The sequence below is a fragment of the Girardinichthys multiradiatus genome, chromosome Y (assembly GCF_021462225.1).
Source record: "Girardinichthys multiradiatus isolate DD_20200921_A chromosome Y, DD_fGirMul_XY1, whole genome shotgun sequence".
Lineage (NCBI taxonomy): Eukaryota > Metazoa > Chordata > Actinopteri > Cyprinodontiformes > Goodeidae > Girardinichthys > Girardinichthys multiradiatus.
The window spans coordinates 13,918,380-13,938,072 of NC_061818.1; the positions used below are offsets into that span (position 1 = coordinate 13,918,380).

The 19,693-nt window shown below is 38.5% G+C and overlaps 1 protein-coding gene across 6 annotated transcripts in view; it reads right to left on the minus strand.

The window, feature by feature from the left end:
• Positions 1-1,625: 1,625 nt before the first annotated feature.
• LOC124864196 (RNA binding protein fox-1 homolog 2-like) overlaps positions 1,626-19,693 on the minus strand; it is a 67,259-nt gene continuing 49,191 nt past the window's right edge. For 2 of the 6 annotated variants that reach the window (XM_047358860.1, XM_047358864.1), the window contains 7 exons: positions 10,357-10,444; positions 9,198-9,254; positions 8,938-9,088; positions 7,853-7,895; positions 3,975-4,078; positions 3,782-3,857; positions 1,626-2,328 (listed from right to left, as the gene is read on the minus strand). In XM_047358860.1, the coding sequence (XP_047214816.1) occupies positions 2,284-2,328; positions 3,782-3,857; positions 3,975-4,078; positions 7,853-7,895; positions 8,938-9,088; positions 9,198-9,254; positions 10,357-10,444 (564 nt within the window). In that variant the 3' untranslated portion in view covers positions 1,626-2,283. Of the gene's footprint in view, positions 2,329-3,781; positions 3,858-3,974; positions 4,079-7,386; positions 7,430-7,852; positions 7,896-8,937; positions 9,089-9,197; positions 9,255-10,356; positions 10,445-19,693 lie in introns of all 6 variants that reach the window. The other 4 variants (XM_047358865.1, XM_047358863.1, XM_047358861.1 and 1 more) reach the window with 4 other exon arrangements.

The window sequence follows — 19,693 nt, forward strand, 5'->3', positions numbered from 1 at the left end:
TCCGCCTTAAACACTTCACGCCGGGCCTTTCCTAACATTCCCCGTCACTCCTGTCGCCGCGCATCACATCGCAAAAGCTCTCCCTTCTTCCTGCAGCCGTAAACACTCCTGTCCTCCAGCACTAGGATTAGAATTCATGCACAAATGGAAAAAAAAAAAAGACTGACACCCTTCCTCGCTTGCAAGAGCATGCATAGCAACACTTCTGATAATACTCATAAGGAACAGTAAGACCAATAAAAAGAAAAAGAGGTAATGCTCGCCGAAAATACTCATTGGACCTACTGCACACAGGTTCACAATCATACGAGAAAAACAAACAAAAAATTAAAAAAACGGCACACCCTTCAACATGCTGGTCCCTTCCGCCCTGAGCGTGCCGTACCCCTGGAAGACAGCAGGGGGACGTTGTTATTCTGTCAGCTAATGATTAATGGGCTCCGCTTCTCACCTTCACCACCCACATGCTGTTTCATCACTCACTAAAGGTGGACAGCCTTAGACCCTGCGTCTTCTCATTTCTACTGTCTTTCTGCTCTGATTTCCTTTGTCTGCACATCTACTATGCGTTTGTGTGCAAGAAAAAAAAAGCAATAGCCTCAATAAATTAAGGGCGAGAAGCAAATTGAATTCATGTCTGCAATTCACTGCAACCTTTTAACACTTTCCTTTTTTTTAAGCTTCAGTGACATTTCCCGGAGGTGCGGCCGCAACACAAATCAGCTTCAACCCACTTGATAAAATATTGCAACAGTAAAAGAAAAAACAAAAAAACATGAAAGCAAAAATAGACCAGGATAACGAAAAATGTCTTTAAAGAAAATCTTTGGAACCCAAAAAAAGGCAAATAATAGCAGTAATAATAGCAGTAATATAGCGAGATTCAGCTGAAACTGGAAGTCAGTTGTTTTCATGACGCCTTCAGAGTCACCGGAAGTAAAACTTAAAACAACAACATGATGAGGAGCTTTAAACTACTGAAAACTAGTGATGAAATCCTACTTCATTATATTACCGGGATCTCTACTTGCTGCTGGACTGTGCTGCAGATCTTTCCGCAGCATAAAAAGAGAGAGAACTAGTTCATTTGCCTTGTCTTTGCGCCTGCTTTGCTGCATCTTTTTCCTTTGAATTTTGACGGATTTTGTCCATCGGGTCCACTCATTCGCTGCAGCTGGAATATCTTGACAGTCTAGGACACGAAAATGTACAGGGCCCAATTTATTGTTGGAAGAAGCCAAAAATAAACGTCATGGGGGAGGCGCTGAGGGGGTGGGTGCGCTGAACTTTCAAAATGAACACAGTTGGAATAAGAATGTGTACTGATGAGCAATTACTGAAAATAACTCTTTTTTTTTTAATCACGGTGTCTCTATTCAGCTTCTTATTAATGGTTGTAAACCAAAGAATTGGGGTAATGCAGAAAAATTATCTCTCCTTGTCACTTTTAAATGTTTTGGAGCACTGATTATCTCATTTTTTAGCGTTTTGTTTTAACATTAAATGAAAATGACAAAGAATGCAGTGGAATATAGTTCAAAGCAGTGGTTTCCATCATTGAAATGAAATAAAGAAGAAGACAAATAAAATCCTTAATCAAGTACTTGGTTTTATCCATTTTTAAAAAAATCATTATTGTATAAATGTTAGGCCAGAGAGATGACTGCAGCGAGTCTATGCTCCGTGTAAATGTCAATGTAGTGTTTAAAAACAAAAGTACCTTTGTACATTAGCGCTGTGGCAGTTCAGCCTTTCAGTTCCGTCCAACACTCTGAGAAAACATTATACATGGTGCTCAATGTAGCTGTGAGTTTAAATGAGTCGGGCTAAATTTAAAGGGGAGCTCGTAGGGAAAAAAGGGTTTGTAGTGTTTCGGGTCGGGTCGAACCGGAACCGATGTCCTCTCTCCGCCTGGGTCCCGTAGTGTATGTGTGTGTGTTTTTTTTTTTTTTTTTTTTTAAAACAATCCTAAATCCTGCTCTGAAGGTCAAATCAGCAGGCTCCAGCTTCATACGTGGGAGACACTCATGGCAGGTTTTATACTTGGTTTTTTTCCCCCGCTGGTTCCGTGTCGGCGACAGAAAAAGTACAGAGTGAGTTTGGTTTCGGTGAAGTGGCAATGACCACAAAAAGAAAGAGAAGAAGAGAGGGGAAAAAAGTAAGAAGTGAGCTGTCGCTATTATAGTCTGCCTGCAGATAAAATGGAGGGGAGGCTCCTGCCAAACACAGAGTTCAGAGGGAGTTTGGGAGCCAAGTGGCTTTCCTTGGATGGGATTTGTGGCTTTAGTAAGGAGCAAACCTACTGTATCCCGCCCGGTATAAACTAGCCTGAAAGACAAAGAGAGAAAATTAAACCTTTATAAAAATGTTTACATTTATTTTACTCTTCACAAGGTTTCTGAAAATGTTCTGAATTCGCTACATTTTTCTGTAAGATTTTAATGACAGTGCCGATTCAGTCTTGTGGTAAAGGGCTATTTCACTGTTTTTGGAAAACAGTCATTTGGAAAAACTAAGATTAGTTCAAATCTATAATAATTAGAAAAATGATGGATTTGACTATTCCAGGTCAAATACAAGTCCTCTAAAACACATAGTCTCATCAGCTATACCTTCATTTTACAAACTAAAAAAATTGGAATTACAATGGTTTACATGATATTCATGTAAACTATGAGCTTAGGTCTTGTTTTAAACCCAGTAGTAAGCTAATCTGAATTGCAAATAATAATAAGTGAATTGATCCCTCATTTCATTTCTGAATAAAGGTCGGGTCTGATAGGAAGTCACAAATCTAAACGTTGGATAAGCTGAACAAAAATCCAAGTTGTGATGAGCAAAACCAAAGATTATCTTCTAAATATACATCTTTGCAATGAGTCCCTTATTTTTAGAAATTCAAATTTTTATCTTTCAGATATTGGAAAAAGAAATAAAGTTTGGAGACTCAAACATTTTTCCACACTTAATGTTTTTCCAAACTTGGAAAATGTGAAAATAAAATTCCAAACTTTCCCAGTGTGCGGATGAACCTTGCATTTAGTTCTCATGCTTGTCTTGCCGAGGATATAGTCAAGGGGACTTTGAATCAAAGCATAAAACAGAAACTAGCTGGTCCACCTAATGCTGTCCTCTCATTACGTAGTTCTGACCAGGTATGTGACAAGAATCAGCCCATTCTGTGAGAGCTTGATACCTAAATGCAACTAGGTGGACTAAACGTAACACTCTTCAGCGTAAAAGTTGTTACTGTGTGAAGATCACTAAAAGTGAGTTGGTACTGAACAGCGAGCCATGTTTAGTATTAGTGAGGTTTTTAAAGTGAAGTCATACAAAGTGCTGGGGTACAAAGTTTTTTTATTTAGGCCTGTCAGCTGTTTATTCAGGCTGTGCCTGTGATAGTAACGTTCCATCAAACTAACAAAGGAGCAAACTGACCAGGACCAGAATTCAGATGATACCAAGAAGACTGAACAAATTGCAGCAAATTAGCTTTTTTTGTTCTTTTGAATTTTTCACCTCGGTTATGGAACATGCTAGTTTTTAAATGTTGTCAACCTTTAGAAATCTGAGAGTCAAAGTATGGATCAACATTCTCAAGAGGATAGACAGAGAGGCTGATGTTTACAGTGTAATCACTGTGTTAACCGTGCTAATTGCTAATATAAGATGCTAAAAAAGAAAAAGGTTTTAAAGAGAAATCTGCAGGTCATAGCTTTACAAAAACTGGTTATCAGAAAGTGTTTTAAGTTCAAGTTCAAGTGTCAGTCAGACTTCTTACCATGGCTCCCACTCCATAAGCTGCAGCAGCTGGAGTTAAAGCGTGGTACGGATCTGTAGTGTATACCCGGCCATAACTAGTAAAACAACAAAAAACAAAGATTAGAATGTTAACAATATTCAGTCCTCAGCTGTAGCCCAATGTCCCTCAGTGTTGTGTGAGGCATGTGTATAACTGTCTGGGTCGGCCTCACCTGTCACTGTAGGCGGCAGCAGCGGCGGTTGCTCCGGTTACAGCAGCAGGCTGGGCGTAGCGATATGCAGCGGCAGCGGCGGCAGCAGCAGCAGGGTAGCCCCCCTGGAGACACACACACACACACAAACACACATACAACTAACTGGCATGGCTCCAGGGAGGAAACAGCGACAGCATGTGATTAAATACTTAGGACTATGGTATATTTGACAGATATCATTTAAAAATGTATATAGGCTATGTTAGATTTTATCACTTAGCTTCATTTTATCCTAAAAATGGCTATCAAATCAAAATTTGGAAGGAATAGAAAGCAGAATGTGTCAGTGTGAGACAGAGGAAGAGACAAAGGACAGTGGAGTGTCAAAGTTACTGTATTACCACTAAAGGGAAGAGGGAGGGAAAAAAAGTGGAAGACAGAATCAGTTCAGGGAACAAGAAAAACTCTGTCTGGATGAGACAGAGGACTCAAATAATGAAGAGAAAAAGAGTCTAATTGATGCTAAACAATACAGTGAAGACCATGTTGATCAGAGTGATGTTACTAATTCTGTTGGTGTTCTGTCAGATGGATGTAGGACAAATAAGAGATGAAAAGATGGAAAACAAAGTCAGACACACTCACACAAGCCCAGACAGACACTAAAATAACTCCTTGCACAGAGACTCCATGAATGACCCAAAATTACAATTCAGACCTTAACAAAAAAAAACAAAAAACAAACATCCCACTGCATTTGAACCTGACGGGAATGTGAGATCAGCTAAGCCGAAAAAAAAAAACACCAGAGCATTTTCTCAGCCCCCTGCAGGACACGAAGCAGCAGCAGAAGCAGATGGGTGGGGCAGAAAGAGCGGGTTACTATTGGGAGGGCGCAGGGCTCTCCGGGTGGGTGGAGGGGGTTGCAGTATTGTAGTAGGCTTGCATGCAGCTGATCAGAACATGCTTCACCTATCGGTTGGGGGTGAAGAAATTCAGGAAGAGAACATACTCCCAGAAGGCAGAAGGATTTAAGAGCATCTTGCAGCACTCACCAGCCAGTGTTGTTAAACCAAACCACAGATCTCTAAGGGATTAGATTTGACTAGTTAAAATTAAAACAGGTCCATCAAGAACAAAGGTTTTGAATGCTGAAAAAAAAAGGTATGACTGAACTGCATTTGCAACAGTGGCATTGGAAAAATTATTTCTACAACTGTTTCTGTGACCAAGAACTGTAAGCAGACTGCATTCTTCCAGAGAGGCTGTGGCTTTGATTGAGACGTGCTTATTTTTCCAATCTGGTTACCCTTACCTAAATGCACCTTTAACCTTGGGGGTAATAATGCAAATAAACACCAGAAACACACTCTCCTCAATGAGAGGAAGGTGTGAAACATCACAGATCTTTGCTTCTTTCCATCAGTTTTCTTGTTTATTACTAACTGCATTGGCTGGTGCAGTCAGTAGGGTAGTCTCTGGCTTAGCGTAATTACAAAGAATAAAGTAAACAAGTTCTATTTAAGTCACACTAAATGCACATCAATTTAAACTAATTTGGCCCAGGTCTACAGCAGTCTAGCTGACTTATTTAAGTAGAGGGCCGTGAATGCTCAATTTGACAAAAATCTGTACATTCTTGCCTACTGCCTATCACTTAGCGTGAAGTTTGCAGTTTTACGGTGTTAATACTACTAAAATAGTCCAGTTTGTTTTAAACTTCCTTTAATGGGAAGTGTCAGAATTTTCTCAGTGTGGCGTTCCTTCAGACGGCACCTGTTGAAGCACCGTGTTGGTCAACTTTGGTCAGCCAGATAGTTTTACTCCATTTACACAGAGGTTTTTTGTTGTCTGTGTTGAACTCAGCCATTTTGATGGTACAGATGTTATCAAAGTCACCAAATAAAGCAATTTATTATTACATAGAGACAGCAAGAATGTAAACGTCCAACTGGTTCAAAAAATACACATTTACAACTTTATAAGTACAGATGTGGCCACATTTTACTGGCACTTCTGGCAAAGAGCTGTCGAAAATAATTTAAACAATTGAAGTTTTATTGCAGCAACATCGTTTAAATTTGAGCACATTTATTTAAAGGGGAACAAAACACAATGTAATAATTAAATAATTGTTTTCAACAAAATAATTGGAGGCCAGATTATTGGTAACTGAAACAATCCATGTAAATAATCATTTTAAAAAACATTTTCTTGCTGAAGGTGTTTAGTTACTTCTAATACTTAGCCTAGTGTTTCCTTGGGATATAAAAAAGATGTGACACAGAGGCCCATTTCTTTTAGCCAGCAGCGACTAGGCTGGATAATGACCCACCACTCACAGTAAGCAGGACGGTAATGGAGGTAAAAAAATCTTCAAACCCCACGGTTAATGAACTTTAGCAGAGAGTCATTAGATCTCTACAAAAACTGGGACTGACCCCAGAAAAAATTATTTTCTGTAGAGTAAGTGTGTGCTTTTGTTGGATGAGACTAAGATTTAGCTTTTCAGCAACAGACATTTTAGGTAGGTTGGGCACAAAAAGGATGAACGTGTGGAAAACCACCTCATGCCCATGGTTAAGTAAGGTGGAGGATCCTTAATGGTGTGGGCCCTTTCACTTCTAAACGTTCTGGGAACCATGACAGTGTGAAAAGTTAGCTTTAACTATTTAAAATATAAAATTTTAAATAAAAATCTGGTGGACTCAGCCAGTAGATGCAAAATGGGTCATCATAGTGTCTTTCAACTGGATAATGACACAGAAAACATGCACAAATCAACCAAAAATTGTTTCCTCAGACATAAAACCAACCATGACTCTTGATGGAGAGATTGTGCAAAAAGGGATGATCACAGATCTCTCTCTCTCCGTATGCTCCAAGCCTGTGAAATGCTATTGGGAAAAGCTAGCTGTACCCCAGAGGTACCAATAATTGTGCAAATGGTGATTTTCTCTAAATGTTTCATAACAGGCAATTTTTTCGTTGACTTTTTTGGCTTTTTTAAATGTTTGCAGTAAAAGGTGATTTTACAGATTGTTACCAGGGGTGCCAACAAATGAGACCAGCACTGGAACTCTAATGACCATAAATGCAGGATTGAATAATTTGTGGCAGCAAGAAGGCTTATTATCTCCAGATCAGCCAACCGTACAAAAGAAACCAGTTTCCGTTTTGAATAGACTGGGAGGGAGAATATAAGCAATCATTTTTAGTAGTAGTTTAGTGAATAAACAAAACAGTTCCCCTTTTCCACAGCTGGAAAGATTTGGTGAGTTAGTAGAAAAATTAAGCAAACTCCAAATCATTTTCTTAACAATTAAAAGACGACATGTTCCAGATCAGATCACAAGATGATTCTTAAGATCAGAGGAGGTAGTAAAGCCAAACAATGCACACTGTAGGTTCGATGGTGAGGTGACCCTACCTGAAGCAATCTGGGACTAAGGACTGAGTCCTGTAACACTAGTCTATAGAGAAAACAGAAACAGCTGTTGTCAACCTGGATACACACTCACTCACACACACTCTCAAACACTGATGCACTCTGCATCATCCGTCCACAAAGCAGCCTTTGTAGTGGTGTTTCAGATCCTCTATCCTACCCCTGAGATGTTCTTTTTTTACTCAGCACATATTTTTTTAAGCACAGATCTGTTTGTGCCACTATTTTTAAGACAAACAATAAAAGCCCTTGGGCCTGAATCATCTTGCATGTTGTACAAATTAGTGACGCATTTAACCAGTTCCACCATTATACAGGCAACTCTGTGTGGCGCATGACTGGATGCACATGTAGAATCACCCCCAGAGGGAAACAACAAACAGAGCAGAAAGAAGGCTGTGAGGGCAGGAACAGAGATGACGTGTTGTCTGGAAGTGAATTTACTTACATATAAGTCTGCAGCTCCGTAAAACCCATCCTGATACACCACGCTGAGAGCAGGGGAACATAGCAGATGTACAGAGAGGACGAGGGAGGTGGAGTAGGAAGGTACAGGAGGGAGGGTGTGGTGGAGGGAGGGAGGGAGGGGAGGGGTGCAAACGGAGTGGTGCACAGTTGCAAAGAACCCAAGGTGAACAAGGACCACAGCACAGCATAAACAAGGAAGGGAACAGAGAGGAGAAAAACAGAGAACAAAAGTGTTATTTCACACCCATGCAGCATGCAGAGGAAATACAACTTCCATTTAAGCTCCACAAGAGTAGCTTGAAAGTATAAACATTTCACTCCAGGGGGCTAATATGTTAAGTTTAATGAACTAAAATGTGACCATAAAGTGTGATTGTTCCCCTGCTACAAGGAAACCAACAAAAGCAATAAAAAGGCCACTTTGATGGAGACATTTTAGAGGGAATGATGTCTAGAGGTAGAGCTGAAATGGACAGGGTATTTCCTGCATCCTCAAATTTCATCTTCGTGAGCGGAGTTTAATCATATCACAGCAAGTAACAGCTAGGTCATAAATCATTTAAATCCCCTTTGATCGGAGAGTAAATACAGCCAAAACCCCATTACCCCATCATCACAGCGCAATGACATGCACAGTAAACAGAAAACAGACTGAGGCAAAACTGGTTCATCAGTAGCAAACCTGTGTACAAGGTGACTCAATTTGTATTGTGACTAAATGTGCTTTGTGTGTGCTTATGCAAATCTGCTGACGGCGGTGTCTGTTTATTCAAATCACGCTCAGTGGTGCAATCCAATCAGAGTGTAAGTCAGCCCTTGATTGCTTGTGAACAGACTGAAAATCCGCTAACTGGATGGCTGAAAAGAACCTGAATATTGTTGAGCATGACAAATGAATGAGCACTTCAGTCAGACAGAGACCTGGGCAAACAGATTTATTCAAGCACTACATAAAACAGACTATATTTAAACATTTCTAAAATGTTTAATTTAAAATCCAGATATCCTGGATAGCTACACATGTGAAGTCAACAGCTGTTGACAAAAGAGGCCGATTTTCATTACCCAGGGTAGGCAGGGATTGCAGGCTGAGGCACAGCAGCCCTTACGGCGCTGTAAATGGGACGACCTCGGCCCCTTAGGTGGGCGCCGCGGAAAGCTGCTGCTGTGGTGGCTGCTGCCGCAGCTGCTGCAGTTGGATAGGGAAACCCTGGGACTGGAATAAAAGAATATAAAATTGGTTGTTGAGGACTCTGGTGTGCACTGCATTGAGAAAAAGATTAGAATGTTACTGTGATCAGTTCACAGATGGAGGTCACCCTTACCTGCGTAGATCTCTGGTCCATATACAGCTCCCACCATTGGACTTAGTTTCCACCCTGCTGATAGTTACAGAGACAGAAAAAGGCAAAGAATAAAACAAGGCTGTTTTAAAAAAGGATTAAGCTACTTAACATATTAGAAAATATGATTTATTTGATACATAGCTTTCACTTTGTAATATGTTATACAGTTTGTATTTATTACAACAAATAATGGCTCACCATGTAATTGTGTGACTGTATATCAGCTTAGGCTTGCATTCTCTCATACATTAACATAGCAGAGAGTGTTAGCTACTGTTAGCTTAAATTATATTACCAGGATCTTAGATAAATGCAAACATATTACCAAATGATCGTACTACAAAATTTAACTTTGCAAATACTTTTGGCTACGTATAGCCAATAGGCTATCAGTAGCAAGTGAGCTAATGCTGGCTGGCATGCTATGTAGCTTCAGCACAAAAGACATTGTTAGCTACTGTAACTATAATGGTGTTAGTAGCATGTGTGCATGGTAACATATTACATGATGATAGTTTTAAAAATTTTAATATAGCATACAGGGTTAACTAATGTTAGCTAGAAGGATATTAGTAGCATGTTAGCTAATGCTAGCCTATCACTAACAGATTGCATAATTCAAAATTTTAGCACTACAGAGCATGTTAGCTACTGTTAGCTAACATGCTATTGGAAGTATGTTAGCATATTATGGTACAACCTTCTATACTTTTAGTTAATCCGGGTAATGTCTCTCGTACTGTTCTTTTGATTCTTTGGTTTTAAGATTACTTCTAACAGATCGTCTACAGTTGATTTTTTCAACAAGTTTCTCTACAGAATTTTGCTCTTTACTTTGTACTCTTTACCAAAGTCTTCTGCTTCTGTTCAGCTTCTTCAGTTTAGTTTAGCAACTCAGCATACAGCATTTTCGAAGGAAATGCAATTTTTTTCTAGTTGATGAAGTTGTGAGGCTTTCTGTTATGGCTGCTTAACAAATTTCAGCACATATTTTTAATATGAAAGCATGTGTATGTGTATAATTAAACATTTCGAGCAAGCAGCTAGGACAATGAGGGCATTTGGGTCCAACAGCCTCTCCCTGTGTGCTGGTTGGGCTTTTAGCTTCAATGTTAGCGTGCGTCACTGCGGTTGTTACCATAGGGCAGCGTGCTGAGAGCCTCTCCATTAGGGTAAGGGCTGACGATTTTCTTGTTAGTCATCACCCTGGCGGTGGCGTTATTCACCTGGGGGGGTGGAGGAGCAGACAGTCAAGCGCACAGACAACAGAGGAAGAGAAAATTAGCAAACAAACTCCAAATTTAGGCCAAGGCTGATGTATATGTTTGCTATAACATTAACAATATAATTAATGTAAATATAACTGATAATGATGCCTGTCTTTGACTATTTTATTTAGTCTGTTTTTGGAAATGATTACTGGGGACATTTAGAGTACTGGTGGATTTCCTTGTGTAAACATCTACTTTTCATTTTCATTAATATTGCTCTACGAAGCTAGTTTCACACCTTAACATCAATGATGACATGAGGCACATTCTTAACTGACCTTAAGAAAAACATTACATTATTTCTACTTAATCTTTATTTTGGGTCAGGTGGGGCATCACATATTAAAAGAAATATTGACAAATGTTAACATCTTCTTTCTAAGTGAAAAAGATTTAAGATTTCCCAAGCCTTTTTTTGGCTTTACCATTTGAAGCACTTTAACATAAGATCTTCAGCTTGACCAGCATGACTGGACTGTTTAGAAACCCAAAAATCAGATCTTTTTTCTATTATTGAACATACCCTACCTAAGCACCAACAGGTCATGAGAAAAAGAAGAGTTTTCTGGGTAGAAGTTTTACTGATGGGAGCAGACTTCAAAGTTAGCTATTCAATTAAGTCAAAGAAACCTTTAAATGTGTAAGAAGCTTCTAGAAAGGAACTGTACTAAGTACCACCCTGCATTAAAGCTGCTAAAAAAAAACAAGTGAGACTTTCAGCAGATCACAGGAAGGCTAAACATTTTACAGCTAAGTTGCTCCATTTTATTTTTTGAGCTTTCAGCTTCGGTCTGACTTAGACTATTCGGGATCTGGAAATGATGGCAGTCTTTTGGAAATCTCAGATTTAAAGTAGGGGTCCATATTGGGTAGAAAATTAGCACAGACTGTGGTTTACGGTGCTAACCATGCTATTTGTTCTAAATCCTAAACTCTGTAAGCATTTTGTTTAGTTTTGCCCCAGCTTCTAATGTATAATAAATATGTTAAATTATAAAGAATTTTCATTGGTTAATCTAATAAAACAAAATCCTGACAGGAAGGCTAAAATATAGCTGCTAATTACAGTTCTTAAAAAGAAGATATTAAACTGGAACTTGGCAACAAATTTCTGATCGTTGCATCTCCAGATCATACAAATGTACTTCAGATAGCTGCAGAAAGTAACAAGTCAGTGATACTCTACATCTTTTCTAACGTTTTAGATAATGACCAGAAACTAACTAATCACTGTCATTTGTTTTCCCTTAGCAATAATTAAAAATTTCATTTGGTTTTTAATTCACCATTAGAACATTAGTAGTCAGAGGGTATGGTGCAATACTAATAAACATTGTTTAAAATGTGCCCATATAGAAACATTAAAAAGTTAATATTTAAAACTGAGGAAGTTACCACCAGTGAAGCCCTGTGTTTATAACAGAAGATAATGCCTGCTGTTTTGTTATGTCAGTAACTATCTGCAGTCAAGGATTAAAAAAACCTTTGCCAGTTTAACATATAACTTGTGAAAGATTGAGCTTGTAGGAGAAATTGTTTCAAAAACACTTAAAAGGAGAGTAAATCTGTCAGTCGAGTGTTATTGTGTCAGTTTTCGGAGATCATGTCTGAGCAGCTTCTTAAAAGTGAAACATCACCTATGTGAAGTAAAACTATATTTTACCAGTGATGACTTAACTCTGTGTCTGTGTTTATGTTGGAGGGGAAACGTGGATGGAGGTTAAGGTGATTTTCAGTCATGCAACAAAAAGCAAGCTGTGCAGTAGATTTTTGGTGGTTTGCTAATAAGAGATGTGGGAGCGTGGCACAGCAAAGGGAACTGAGCTGTATGTTCAGCATGCACAGATGAACATATTGGGGCTTTTATTGATGGTGTGTGTATGTTCTGTGCATGCTTGCTGTTATTTCAGTCCAAATTTAAAGCCTTTCTATCCAAGATGGCTGATAATCTCCTTCCTCTCTGTGCTTCAAAGGCTTCCACTTTGGTCCCTTGATGTATCCTCAACTTGCTTTGATGGGCTTTAAGAGAGGGAGGCTGTAGCTCTCCATAATAACCCACCCTGTCAGAGAGTGCTGCCGAAGTTGCACGTTTGGAAAGCAAAAGATTAATGACCTTTTGGCAGGACTCAAAGAGAGGGTGTGCTTGCATGTGACAAAGAAAGAGAGTGTGAGAGGCAGGCCGAGGAAAGAGAGTTCGTGCATGCACACACACCACTCTCCTATTTAGGGGACCATTAAAGCCTCGGCTGTTGTTCGCATTGCCTCTCCTGGTGAGTCATGTTCTTTATCTGCAACCTTTCATTCAAATGGAAATGAGGTTTACCTCATTTTTCCCCCATTGCATTTGACAAGGTCATTGGCAAATGATTCAATTAGCATAGCCTAGCAAGCCTGTCTGACACAGCTGGACAGATGTTGCAGAATGTAAATGTTCCAAAGCGTGAATTAAATTGATCAAAATTCTTTCAAATGAGGGCACATTTGGTCCATAGATGTTCAGAAGGTACTACTAATTGAGCTTAGTTTGGTCTACCAGTTTGTAGTTTAGTTTGTAAATGTTGGGTCTGTGTACAGCGTCTTCCAAATGTTTTTACACACCCTTTGAACTCTTCCTCATTTTGTGACATTGTGACCACCACTATCTTCATGTAATAGACCAACACAAAAAAGTAAACTATTTAAAAATAATCTGGAACATGTGAAACTGCATTTCTATTTTCACAGCTCAGGTGGAAGAATCTGTCAACAGAACTATTATCTGTGCAATCCACAAACTTGGCCATTTTTAGAGAAGTGGAAAAAAGAAAGCAGTATGTGGTCCTGTTTGTTGTTTACCACAAGCCACGTAGAGAACACAGCAAGAAGGTGTTCTGATTTTACATGCAAAATGCATAACACTTTTTATACAGATTTTTATTTTTAAGATAAATATTGAAAATCATGTATCATTTCCCGACCACGTTTCAGCACTGCTTTCTCTTTCGCCATAAACTAAAATCCCAAATAAGTACATTGCAAGTTTGTGGCTGTGGAAAAGGGTGCTTTGGTCATGTCCAACAAAAGCCAAAATATTTCGCCTGCATCCAAAATGCTTTGTTGTGGTGGAAAACCAATGCTGCACTTCACCCATAAAACATGGTGGTGCTATGGAGATAACCAAGAATTGAGGGGCCTAAGTACAGGACAATTCTAGAAGAAAACCAATTAGAGGCAGCAAAAGACTTGAGAACAGGAGAAATGATCCTAAAAAATACATGCAGTGCTACCTTTTAGCTCAAAGTATATCTATGTGTTGAAAGACCCAGTCAAAGCTGGGTAATCTCCACAGATGCTCTCTATCCAATCTGACAGAGGTTGAGCTGATTTGTAAAGAAGAATGAGCGCAACATTTCAGTCCCTAGATATGAAAGGCTGGGAGAGACATGCCCCAAAAGACTCTCGGCTTTAACTGCAGTGAAATGTGATTCAACACAGTATTGACTCAGGAAGGTTGAATACAAATGCATGTCACACATGTCAGATTTCTATTAGTAAAGGAGACCAGATATAATTTTAATTATCACAATCTAGTTCTACTTTGTGTTGATCTATCACATACAATCCAAATAAAATGCATTGTTGTTGGTGGCTGCGACGCATCGAAATGCAGAAATGTATAATTACTATCACAAGGTACTATAGTTATACACAGTAATAAGTGTATTGAGGTCATGCGTGATCAATGAAATGGGACACGAATACATGCAAATCAACAGAGACCAGTATGAAAGGCAAAGTGTTAATGATTTATTAAACATTCATCCTTTCTCATCCCACTTTTGCCCTCCCAGTCCAGCCTGGCCGATAAATCCAGATAAAAATCAAATCACATTTCCATATGAAACCAAACTTGTGGGGTTTACGTACCTAAAAGAATAAATGCAGTTTTAAATGAAATACAAAAGAGAGGGAGAGAAAGAGGGGGTGCAAAAACATTTGTTGACAAAATTAATAATCATCTAACAAAAAACATGACACAGCCATATACGGGGCGCATCGCATGACCCAGAGTGAGTTACAAAGTAACATATATCAAATAAATAAATAAATCAGCCAATCAGCAAGCTTCGGATGCAGAATAGAGACCACTCAAAACAATCGGAGCACTCCCACATCAAACACATATGAGACAAAGATGAGACGGGTACGTTAGGGGTGAGGGATGCAAGTGAGAGGTAAAGAGACAGAGCCAGTCCGTATTCAGAAACAGGGAAACATAAAGATGAAAAGAGGGAAAATAAGTTTACACAAGCAAAACAAGAAAATAATAAATAAATAAATGAATGACTGTATAAAACATATATATACCAAAGTGCATCATTCAAATAAAGCAATTACATTTGGTGACCATTCTCCTGAAAAATCTCATTATATGTGGTGGGTTGAGAAACAGAGCACCAAAGGATGGAGGGAACCGAGAGACGGAGAGATACAGAGGGAGAGGTCCAGCAGAAGCAGAGAGAGAGAACTAGAGAGAGAGAAAGCAATTCTCATTCCCAAAAAAAGAGGAAATTAAAATAAACACGAGACACTTTGCCAGGCATTAAAACTTTGTGTCACAAACTTAGGACCAGTACACTTTAGCTACTACTATAACTACTAATATACAGACAGTCCACTACAAGAAAACCAAACCAAAAGAAAAGAAAATGGCAACATAAGAAAGACCCAAAACAGCGAGGTAAACCCCATATCGGTTTAGAGATGCATATGGTTAAAAAAACACTAGCTTCATTGGGTGAGTACCCAGAAGTCAGTTGCACCAGCTCTTCATTCTTTGAATATTTTTGATGAGTTGCTTAAAAAAGATTTCAAAACAATGGGCTTCTTCCACGGACCTAATATTACCACATAGGATAAAACAAAAAGGTAGGTGTAACAACAAAAGATACAATGTCATTTTGTGGTACAGCATTAAAACACCACAGTAGAGTCTGTCTTGTGGAACGGTGTCCAGTTGTTGTCAGTATGTGACTACATCTCGTAAAGTAAGCCCAAGCTATTATTATGAGCCTTGGAACGCTAAGTTACAAAAGTGCTAAAGAGGCCTTTAAATTATTTATGTAAAAGCATTTTGAGTTGCAGGTGCAAAAAAGAAACGGTGACAATGATTTGTAAGTGCTGTGAGAATACGTCATCGGCTAAGCATTAGCCACCAACAACGCTAAAGTTAGCATCTGCTTTGGAGCTTTCTACTGGTGTTAGGCTTATGCATAGAAAATCAAACATGTAACGGATAATTCTACACTTCAACACAGACAATTAGTTGCTAATTATAAACCTTTACTCTTGTTGTAAAAAAACAAAAAGTTTGTATCATTAATGCTAAAAATAAAAGTTTGTATCATTAATGCTTTTACTGCATTAGGATCAAGTCAGCATTAGACAACAATAAATTCTGCAATTTGTGGACTATGCAAAAATGGACTGGAATATTCAAATATTAATTACAGGTTTTGAACACAAAACACCGTTTGTGATCTTTAAAACCCTTTATTCAGTGCAAACAAGAAGTGGTAATTTTTAGTTTTCAAAAAAATATTGAAAAAATGCAGTGTTGAAAATATAAGGTATTATCTCATCATGTGGGTTAAATGTAACATTTACAGCCCTAGTACTAATTAAAGCAACAGCAAATTATTTACATTTTATCTGAAGGTTCTGACCAAACCTGACACAATTAGTACTTAAAAAATCATTGGTAACTAAACTAATTTTGAAAGCAATTTTCCATTTTATAAAACAGCTTTAGCTTGTACACAACTGCATAGGAATGAAGCTCATCTTAGTCAAGAATAAACCTAATGCATGACAAAGCATAGACACATCACCAGGCAACAAGGCATGAACATAATTATGCCTCCAGCCAATTTATTTTCTACTAATACCTAAACACAGACATATCTGAAAGTAGGGAAACCACAAACCCTTGAAAAAATGCCATGCAGTACTGTAATATATTTAGACTTCATGCTCAACAGCCCCAGCTCAACATGTGTTTGTGAGGCAAAAGCACTACCCACTGCACCAGCTGCCAGCTGATGTTACACAATGCAGCAGATGGCCTGCAAATAATTGACAATTTTTTAGAGAAACCAAAAAGTACATTAATGAATTGTGGTGCAACCCAACAATAAAAATGGCATACTATATGTACAGATTTATGAAAAACTGGTGCAAGTCTGCAGAGATCTGGGGCATTATAATTTCAATGCGTATTCAAAGTGAAATGAAAACTATTAAAATCTACAGTGCCTTGCAAAAAAGACTCAGAACAAGTGAATTCTTCCACATTTCAGAACATTTAACCATATTTATGTTTCATTACGTTTTTAATTTAACGTGACCTCTATTTGTAGTCTATTGCAACAGCATGATGCAGCCATCACCATGTTTTCGCCAAACAAAATATTGTTTATTTGATCATAGGAAAACCACATTTCATTTTCTTTCCATTTCACAATGAAAAACATTAAAGTTTGTGGTTCTCATGTGAAATAAAGGGAAAAGGGGGGAGATTCAAGGGGTATGAATTTTTTTGCCAGGCACTGTAGCTCCTTAAAATTTTCCTCTCAGTGAGGTCAGTGTATAAATGTATAAACTCTTTGCTTTGGCTATAAAGTCAGGCAGGGGTGTCGCCGCCTTGCTTGCCAACATGGTGTGCCAAGAGCTGAGTCTGGCCTCATGTTAGGACATTAATCATATGCTTGTATGAAATCCTTTCCTTTATCAGCTGTGTATCAAATCTCAAATGCACAATGGCTCCAATTGCCAAACATTTTGAAATATCTTTGCCAAAAGCAAACAGGCCAGTTGAATAAAAGGAAAAAAAGGAAATGAGAGCAGCCTTATTTGCCCTGCAGCTTTGCATTCGCTGAAACAAACTGTAGGCAGCAACAGGGAGCAAAGCTTCACATCCTTTCTGATGGGTCTTATTATACGAGAAGATGAATGCTACACATGTTGAGTCCAATGGAGAATTAATGTGTCATTGTATAGAAGAAGGTGATTACATTCAGTCATTCCCAGTGAGGTGTTAATGACGTAGTGTGAACAGGGTATTACACGTAGTTAAATATGTCCACCTATCTGTATGTGTGCTGTGTTAAGTCTTAAAGGCGTAGCAAACTACATGGGCCTGTCACACTGAAATCACACGTGGCGCTTGCTGTAACTCTGCACTAGACTGAAGAAAATACTGTCAAATGCTTCTTTCAAGGGATCAAATCAGTGATAGATGTTCGTACACAACTTACCGTTGCCGAAGAAACAGCGAGTGGTTACCGTGGAGACTGACAACAACACACAGAAGTCGTCAGGGAAACAGAAAAAATATAATAAATAAAGGAACAAATAATCCTAGGAACAAAAGAAACCTAATTGTCCCCCTGCTTGCCCCCATGTAAATTAAAAAAACCCTGACTGCATCAGTGTCAGCCTAGAACAGACTGAGGAAGAGGAGAAGAGAGGAGAGAAAAGGGAGAGGGGATGCAAACTCTCTACACTCAAACCACCAGTCTGACCAGTAGCAGATGTGGTGCACTAGAGAAGACCATGGTAAATAACAGCCTAAACTATGGGGTAAGAACGCTGTCAAAAACAACGTGTATGTAAAGACGGAAATGTGTGCATATTAGTCAATAGTTGTGCATAAGTAAAATCCAAAAGAAGTATTGTATATTTTCTCTATAAGAATACAAAATAAAAAGTTACAGCTTCAAGAAATTACAAACACAAAGTTCAAGTTTACAGTTGTGTTTTTTTTCTTTATGAATACAATATGCTACAACAGTTTCAGAATACAATTTATTTTCTTTGAGAATACGAATTTACATCAGCGACTTGGCGACACGTGATCTCAGGCTGGTTAGTGGAGCACAGAGTTAGTCGATTCGCGTTGCGCATGCGCTGTCACACTCCTCACCGCTAGTAAACGCAGTGCCGGGATTGGATGACGGAAAAAGGTAATAGGAGATAATTCAGTCTAAAAGGAATATTAGGAACAGAAGTAAAAGTAGAAGAAGCAGCAGCACTAGCGCCAAGATGACTGACTAAGAAACTACGGTACAAAGCCAGGTAATGTTAAAAAGTTTATATGTCTTAATGTCGTTACTATATGCTCTTGGTCCGTACGCAACTAATTCAGAAGTGCATACCACCACCTATTGTACATCATTGTATAACTCCACCCACTATATTCTATGTTTTAGTTTTGTATTTCATAAAAATAATAACAATACTTTATTTATAATACTCTTGATTTCCTCCCTATCTCTCCTCTGTTCCTAATATTCCTTTTAGACTGAATTATCTCCTATTACCTTTTTCCGTCATCCAATCCCGGCACTACGTTTACTAGCGGTGAGGAGTGTGACAGCACATGCGTAACGCGAATCGACTAACTCTGTGCTCCACTAACCAGCCTGAGATCACGTGTCGCCAAGTCGCTGATGTAAATTCGTATTCTCAAAGAAAATAAATCGTATTCACAAACTGTTATAGCATATTGTATTCATAAAGAATAAACCACAACTGTAAACTTGAACTTTGTGTTTGTAATTTCTTGAAGCTGTAATATTTTATTTTGTATTCTTATAGAGAAAATATACAATACCTCTTTTGGATTTTACTTATGCACAACTATTGACTAATATGCACACATTTCCGTCTTTACATACACGTTGTTTTTGACAGCGTTCTTACCCGATACTAAACCACCTTTACCAATGCAGTGCCTTGCAAACATATTCATGCCCCTAAATTGCATGTAATTAATAGAATGCTATGTTATAAATCAACACAAAGTAGTGCACTACATATTTGTTAAGTCAATGGAGAATGATTCATGGTCTTTAAAATATTTTTCAAAAACACCTGAAAAGTGTGCCAGATTGTAAATAGCAACCTGTTAGAAGCAGTGTAAGACTTCAGAGTGGGACAGGGGTTCATCTTAAAGCAATTTAATGAGCCTATACGAATAGCATTCCTCTATACAGGCTTCCAACGCTTTTCCAATTTCAAAGCTCCACACTTTGCCAGACTCACATTTCTTGATGATTTTTAGGGTTCTGATAACACTGAACACGAAATACTAACCTTTACAATGGCTGTACAGTAGTGAAATGTCAAAAAAAAAAAAAAAAGAAATCATGAAATTAAAAATAC